Here is an 8,419-nt window from a genome sequence, read left to right as displayed (position 1 = left end):
TGGATACATCTCTCAACACCCAGATGAAACACAAGTGTAAGCAGATGTTCTTTTTCTTTATGGATATTTTACAAATCACTCCCCTTTCAAACTGTCTTCTTGTTTTACTGCCATATAGTATTTCATAAATGTATTTCCTTTATTCTCTTATTTTTTTTATAACTATAATGATCATATGAAGGTGTGCCGCGGAAATAATCTTTTGAATAATTTTTGACCAAACCGTTTGAGACCCACTGAGATAACTTAGACTAAAGTTAACTATCTAAACACTCAGAGAGTCCTTTAGCTCACCTGAGCCTCTCAGTCTGAGAGGAGAGCTCTCCTCCAGCTTGTTGAGGAACAAACAGCTCCGTATGTCCGTTAGTGCAGCTAGCTAACCAGATGCTAACAACACGGTCCCTGCTGCTGGCACCGGTCCCTCTCTCTCCCCCTCTCTCACACACACTAAATGCGCTATTTCCGCACACACACAGAGCAGCGAGCTTGAATGACACAAGCACACTTTTATTTCCATGCAACTCTCTGATTGGTCTGGTGTCTTGCCTCTGTTGCATTCACTGAACACGGGAAATTACAGTCCCGCCGTCCTTTCTAGTGTCTTGATGAGGTTCACGTAAAGCACGGTTAATGTATTATATTATTGAGGTAGAATTGTCCGGGGCTACAGAAAAAAACATTCGGGGCAGGCCAAAATATTACCAACAATGTGGAATTTATTGGCTACATATTACACAGATTATGCACAGCGGGAGCAGCAATAACCGTCAAATAATAATTCAGACAGGGGAGCTACGCACCCCCTGCCTGCCGCTAGGGGGTGCTGCAGCGCCCTCAGCACCCCCCTTCCCGCGCCCATGCTCACAGCGCCCATCGTACAGGGCAAATGAAACGTGTAACCGGGGTGAAAAGGGTGTTACATTTACTTAATTATGAATATTGTTACATCAAGGCCGAAAATTAGGATAAGCACCAACGGTCAAAAAGGTTTTTTCCCCTCCCAGATCTGCCAGCGCAGCGCCTCCCCAGATCGTGTTTAGGCGAACATCTAGCCAGTGCTACGGGCCGGCCCTGAGTATGCAACTCGCATATATATTTCTCTCTCTCTCTCTCTCTCTCTCTCTCTCTGTTCTGTTTAATCTCTGTTAACTGCATCTGTTCTTGTTATACAATCCGGTGCACAGTGGGCGCTATAAAGTTCAAATGCATTGTTATTGCTACCCGGCTGCGTCACAATCAACAATAAATCGTCTTCTGATTAGAAAAAAATCTGCTGCATTTCGTGTGTGGGACCCCCCCCCCCCCAACTCTGACTGACTTCCCGCGTCCCTGCTTTAATGTCGACAGATGTGCAGGTGCTAGATTAAAAGACTTCGTACATGTTGGGTTTGACTGCTGTTCCTTCATTTGGTGCAACAATAAACACTCAGACACATGAAGCCTTGAAAATAAATAAACTATATTCAAATAAGGTACATTTTACTTAATTAAAGACCTTCATTATCTTTCGGTAACACATTAGACCTCATGCCATTATCTCAAAAACAAGTTGTCGTTTTTTTCAAATATTATTTTTATGCATTTCATAAGAAAACTTATATATCAGCTTCAGTTAATAATTTATTACAGTATTGAATACATGTTTATGTCTATCACATGATATCGGAGTAACTCAGTCATTGTTTTCCTACTAAAGTTCAGGCAGAGAGAGACATTTTCATCATCACAGGAACAATCTTCACAGAGACACATTGAAGAGCAAGACCTTGGGGGCTGGGGCACATGGGAGAACAAGAAGAGGAGGGGCACTAACACAGACACAGAAATATCGTACACCAACAAACAAAAAGAAGACCTGGGATGTTGCTCCTTGCAGACTTAGCCCGCTCTCACAGCTTTTAAAGGTAACAAAACAAGTGAGCAGTGGACACTGACCCATAAATGCCTCTGTGTGTGTTATCTTCAGTACATCTGTATGGAGTAGAGTCTATGTGTGCCACTTGCTCATTTTACTTCACAGAGAGCCTCTGGTGTTTGCGATTCCAAACTGCGGGAAATTACAAGTGTGCCAATAGGCGTCCATCACAGTAGACCATGCTGCTATCACACAAACGCGGGGATTCAACATGCATCCGCAGAGGAACACGGAGGGGAAGCAAACACAGACACAAACTGGGGAGGGGGTGGGGAAGAGAGGCATCACATCAAGCTACAAAACAGCAAAGGCCGAAGCCAGACAGTTAGTTCAGAAGTTCATGGAAAAACGGAACATTGTCCGGACATTGTAGAGTTCGTGTTTAGGTGCTGAGCCACACCTGCAGGGACAGGGCATGACGTCTACATTCTGTACCGTTGGTGCTGATAATTCTTACACAAGAGTCCAGCAAATCTGTGTGTATGTGTATCTGTGTGTGTGTGTGTTTAGTGAGTAGATCTATGCTACTGACCTGCCCCACAGACACCGTTAATATCAACAAAAAGTTCTTCTTTAGCTCATGACGACCCACAATTGACAATTATACTCACAATGTTCCACAGTTTCTTCGTGTAAACATGCTACTAAGACTCAAAACTCCTCCTCTGAAAGAACTGAATGGATAAATGTACATTGGCGGAGCGTTACAACAAACGCTGGAGTAGAAGAAAATGTGAACTGTCCTCTCGTCAAAGCTACTAAAGACATGAGATGTGTTTTAATAGTTTTCTGTATTGCACATTGAAACCACACTCCTTGAACTAAACTCCAAACTGTCCGCCTCAAGGACCTGCGGCTCAGCTAATCTATAGATAAATAATCTTCTTGTAAATAAATAAATATCTAAGTAAATAATCTTATCCATAAGTAACATAGACACAAACATAGAGTAAATTAGATGGATTATGTGTGGTTAAAATACACTACACTGTTGGAGCAGTTCAAAGGGAAGCTTCCTCGCTGTGGAAAATATATCAAAATCTAATCTACTAAATTTACTAAGGATGTAATCTACACTACCAATCGTATGTAATATATTGATGCCATTCTAAACATTGTTTAGAAGTACAAAAAAATGTACTTCAGCTATATTGACAACGAAAGGATACAAAATCTGTTTTAGAAAGTTTACAAAGTATAGTTAGTCAAGGGTTAACAAATCCAATCTTTCTGATATTATTGTGTGGAACAATAGATATAACAAATTCCACCTGGATAGCACTTGTCATTTGTGGGTGAAATGCTTGTGATGCACCCGCAGCACAGTGCAGGGTATGTAAAGTGACTGATATTAAAGATTGGGTAGGTAATTCACTTCAGAAATACTTTTTGTTATATTCCATGGAATGCTCTTAACATCCCGATAGCAATGAATATATTAAATGCTTTGACAATAAACACATTAAAAAATGTCATCTGTGGAAGCCGTGGCGCTGCAAAAAGCTAGACCAATCATTTTAGCCGGCCTGGCTAAAATAACTGGATGGCCTACCTGCCTGTCAGCCTTCCATCTCGTGCACAAACTTATCTCGTTCCCTCATTGGTCATGTGCGCGTTCGTGTGTGTTGGAGAAGAGCTCTGTAAGGAAGTCTGAAGGAAGGGGCAGATTTGTTTCGGCTGCATACTTTCAAATTCTAGCGCACTCGAGCTGGTTTCTCCGTTCTTACCTACCCTACCTTTAAGCATTGAATATTACAGTAAATATAATGTTAACTTTGATGGGACGCCATATTGAATCAACTCCTCCCCATGTAGAAAAGGATGCAGGACTCTGGATGCTTCTAGCTTCTTTAATATTATACTATGAGGTTTTCTTGCTACATTAGCTATGACTTTATTTTTTCATGGACTGACCTCTCAGCTTTATGTATCTTAAAGTTGAAAGTGATAAAGCTGAACTGTTGGTGTGTCGATACCACTTTAGATTTAACAGTTTTGCACTTCTCTAGTTGATTTTAGTGTCTATATAGCAGCCAGTAGCTTCAGAAGCTTATGAACATTTTTATTGTATGTTCCAATTCTGCCATGCATTACTGAGCGACAGTGAGGTTTTATTCACTAAAACAGGCAACACTATGGTACTATGACTATAGAAACTGTGTTTGATTCAAATGCAAAGTGAGACTGCGGCTTCTTTGCAGATTAAATCTTTTGGATATGACAGCATGATTTGAAAATGGAAAGCATTGTCTGCTGCTGACCTACAGACTGTAAACAGGAGAATGTTAGATGATAGACCTTAGTTTGTTTGCAAGTAAGTTCTTTTGAAACAGTGTGCACACCTTCCATTAAAATGGAAAGTAATTTTAAGCATGTCTGGTTCTTGTATTAAATGTCTGGTACTTGTATTGAATTGCACTAAGAAAACAGTGTGTTTCTGTTACATCAGATAAAGTACAGCTCTGTACAGCTGGAAGCTTGAATACTGGATTTGTACTTGAGAATTGTATCTTAAGGCATTGTATGGGTGCCATCTTGAAAATGTTCGTGGTTTAGACCGGCATCCTGCATCCTAATTTGAGTGAAGCTTAGGATCTTGTGTGTGGATCATTATGCTGTAGACTTGATGACGATTGGAATCTGTTTTGTCAGTTTTTTTAAGACTATATTGTAATGTACTAGCTTCTAGGCCTCACTGTTGAAAGTAAACTAACACTGTTAAGTCTTGTTTGACCACCCATGCATGTTTGTCTGCCCGTGCTGCTGTCACTGAAGGTAAAGGAAACATGCCGCAGCAATGGGTTGGTCTGTCTCCACATTACTGAAGGAGTTCCGTCCTCTCAGTCTGTCTGGATGGAGCCTCCAACCAAGTTCCACACAGCACACATTTGACCTTTGAGGAGAACAAAATGCCCTTTTTGTTTGCCTCAGAACAAACGCCTCTCCTCCCTCCTGTGTGCCTGCCCACTCAGTTTTATACAGGTAAAGTGGACATATCATTAAAAACTCATGTAACCAAGTTCAGATAGAAACCTAAAAGGCCAGTATAAACCTGAAAGTGAGCATTATATGTCTGATTTAACATCAGGGATGTCATTTACAGGTGTATTCTGATCGTTTCCTTTTACATAGTACTTCTGCTTGATTATTTGTGTGTCTGTATTTGGCTATACATGCACAATCTGTTGGTTTGGTGTACAAACATCTGAGAGATCTGACTTGAACGCAGTATGTAGGGGATATGGCTGTTTTATTTCACCAGTGTGGCATTCATCTGTTTGGGCAGCTAACACTTTTACTGCCTAATATTATGATTCCAAAAATGTTCACCATTTTAATGTTTGGGATATGTGGTGTTTCTTCTGCATGGATATAAAAAGGTGGAAGCAGAGACCTGATGGTAGTGTTTTCTTTTCTTTTCTCTGTAATATGACTAATTATAGAGAACATTAGCTACATATTTCCTCCCTGTCTAACTTGGTCAATGGTAGGCATCATCTGCCTACTGAAAACACAACACTCTATATGTACAGTACACTGGTTTCATTATTTACAGCGTGTGTGGAGAACTGCGTTCTTCTGTAGTGTATTAGATCAGCATCACCACTTTATAAGAACCTCCAGTAGTAAACATACTTAATGTTATTGTTATTGTAAACATTCCACACCTTTTCAGATAGCGTTTCACCTCCTCAGTTGACTGTACCAGTAAAGATGGGGGGGGAGCAGTTTTTTTTTTTAGGAAACTTAAGTGTTGTTCCTTCAATGCAACTGATGGATAAATTTAGTCTGATGTGCACAGGTTTCTTCTCTATCAGCGGTCTGATCCTACAGGGCAACCCACCCCACCGGCTGTAGAACAGAATGAGACAGCACTCCAGAGGCTCATCTGACCTTTCTCACCTCGAAAATCTCAACTTCACATTCACTATTTCTCTCTCAGTCTGCGCTCTTCTTACTTTGTTGCAGTAACCTCTTGTGTTCACTAACCTTAACACTTCACTAAAACTTCCTCTCGCCCTTGATCATGCCTGTAACTGCCTGCGTGTGTTTGTTATGATCTGTTTACACATGCGTACATAGTGTGTGTGTGTGTGTGTGTGTGTGTGTGTGTGTGTGTGTGTGTGTGTGTGTGTGTGTGTGTGTGTGTGTGTGAATATGTATCTGAAGTGTTTTAGTATCCCTGCATTAAAAGCCGGAACACTTCCAAACGTCTCACACTTGTTTCATGTAGAACTGTGTATTGTATGGACTGAGTGTTAAAGTATATGTTTGTGTCACTGTGCAATATTCTTTCAGAACATTTTCCATCTCCTTTTTAAAAGCCGCTGATGTGGCAGTAGGCCTCCAGGCTGGAGAAGAGGATGTAGAGGAACCACAAGCCCAGGAACAGCAGGCTGGTGGCGATGCGGGCCCTCCTTGGCCCCCCGAGCTCCCCCCCGATAGAGGGCCGGCGTCTGAACAGGAGCACGCCCATGCAGATGAAAGCAAAGATGGTGAAGAGAGTGACGGAGAAGGCCAGCGACCCTGGGTCCACCCTGAACTCCTTCCCTTTGACTTTCCAGTAGACGGCGGCCACCGTCCACGCCACGCCGATCCCCAGGAACACGTTGACAGCGTTGCTACCGGTGACGTTACCAACAGACGCATCAGCATGCTGGTCCTGCATGGCGGCCACTTTGCTGGCAAAGGTGTCTGAAATGAGAGAAAGAGGTGTGAGAGTTATCCATGCACCTCGAGGAACTGTTGCATCGACCCCGAATGAACATTCCTGCTGATAAAATGATGTTTGAATATGCGCACGTGAATCATTGCAAATCAAATGCTACAGTTTTGTTTGCAGTGTGAATGTTCATTTTCACACAGAAAAATCTACTTCTCATCATGAGAGAGTGACTGAGGATATAAGCCATTGATGTTATCTTAGTTGTTATTATGCAAATGAAGGTCATATTTGTGGTGGGAGTTGTTTGATAAGACTTCAACTGAATCTATAGATAGTTATGAGGACACAACATTTCCGCGTCTCTGCACTTTCTCCATATTTCACCCGTATGACCTTCTACACCTCACAGCGAATGAGGATTCGCTCACCTGGAATAGAGGTTCCCAGCGCCACGAACACCACGGCGGTCACGGTGTCCCGCAGCCCCACGGTGCAGCCAAAGTGTGACGCCAGATCCCCGATGAAGGCGGTGAGGAGGCCGATGGTGCTGATGGAGAACAAGAAGCAGGCCCAGCCGTTCCAGTACTCTGTGGGCGGGACGCAGGCGAACAAAACCTTCCAGAAGACGGTGACGAAATGCATGAAGTAGTCGTAACAAGATGGAAGACGCTCTTCACTACCCTCTTCGTCATCGTCGCCATCACCTGTGAGGAAAACATCAGACCACATCACAGAGAAGATTAGAGTGGAAAGAGGCTTAAAAACATGAAAGATGTACGGAAACTTGTCCGGAAGAATACTGACTGAATTCATGTTAAAATACAAGCAGCAGGTTTCATAACAGCTGACACCAGAGAGGAGTAATGACTGTCTGCAGTGAACTGGTATTCCACTATACCAGGGGTCGGCAACCCGCGCCTCTCGAGCCGTATGCGGCTCTTCAAGCCCTCTGCTTTGGCTCCCTTGAGCTTGGACAAAAATAAGAAGGAAATAAAATAAAAATATTTGTAGGACTATTTACATTTTGTTGCATGTTTGAAAATGTTTCATATCTTGTATTTTGAGGTGACACATAAATAAAAAACAAAACGGTTTTAATTAGGTCAACTGAAATATGCGTCACATCCTGCTACGGTCCCGCACCAGCGCCTTTTCTTGCAGGTGAATAACCTGACCCCCGGCTCGATGAGCGAACTATGGATAAATCAAAGAAAAGTACCGGAGGAACACAGGATTTAATTCTGCCTGGACAGAGTTATCTGCTTTCACAGCAAACGATGCTGGTTTACCGGTATGTTTGATATGTAGAGAGAAGTTGTCAAAGGTGCTGCAGCCTTTACATATCGAGGAACAACACGGGAGAGGAAGACAGCTGACGATCTTCAGTCATAATTCAATCACTAAACTATTTTTACGGTGCAGCTATATGTTTTATTTATTTCAAAGTGGGTCAATTTTAATTGTATTTTTTTTTCCTTCAAATGTGCAGAGGACTACCCAAGTGCTGTGTTTAATTTATTTTAAAGTAGGCCTGTGTATTTTTTGTAATTTTCCTTATAAGAGGTTATTTGTTTCTTATTAGAGGTTAACAGTTTTATAAATAATAAATGCAATTTTCTTTTTGTTGTTTATAAGCTATCAAATATGTTTTGCGGCTCCAGACAAAACAAATTGTTGGAAAAGGGGGCAAAATGGCTCTTTTGGTCAAAAAGGTTGCAGACCCCTGCGTTAGGAGCACACATCGGAAAGAACAAGTCACTGGTTCATAAGTATCAGTCCATGTTTGGGTACAATATCTATAATAATCTTCTGTACAGTTGAATAGCACTTGGAGACTC

At 41.9% G+C, this 8,419-nt stretch overlaps 1 protein-coding gene across 1 annotated transcript; it reads right to left on the bottom strand.

Annotated features, from left to right (window-relative positions):
- Positions 1-3,900: 3,900 nt before the first annotated feature.
- LOC104955332 (sodium/calcium exchanger 1-like) lies at positions 3,901-7,549 on the bottom strand (the record flags this gene model as incomplete). Its single annotated transcript, XM_010782648.1, has 3 exons — positions 3,901-6,610; positions 7,010-7,285; positions 7,405-7,549. Coding segments are annotated over 3 exons (798 nt in total), but the record flags the coding sequence as incomplete, so codon positions are not given.
- Positions 7,550-8,419: the final 870 nt, after the last annotated feature.

The sequence above is a fragment of the Notothenia coriiceps genome, unplaced genomic scaffold, assembly GCF_000735185.1.
Source record: "Notothenia coriiceps isolate Sejong01 unplaced genomic scaffold, NC01 NC01_scaffold00000521, whole genome shotgun sequence".
In the NCBI taxonomy this organism is placed as follows: domain Eukaryota; kingdom Metazoa; phylum Chordata; class Actinopteri; order Perciformes; family Nototheniidae; genus Notothenia; species Notothenia coriiceps.
The sequence above is the reverse complement of the archived record's forward strand: the minus strand, read 5'-3'. Positions and strand labels throughout refer to the sequence as shown.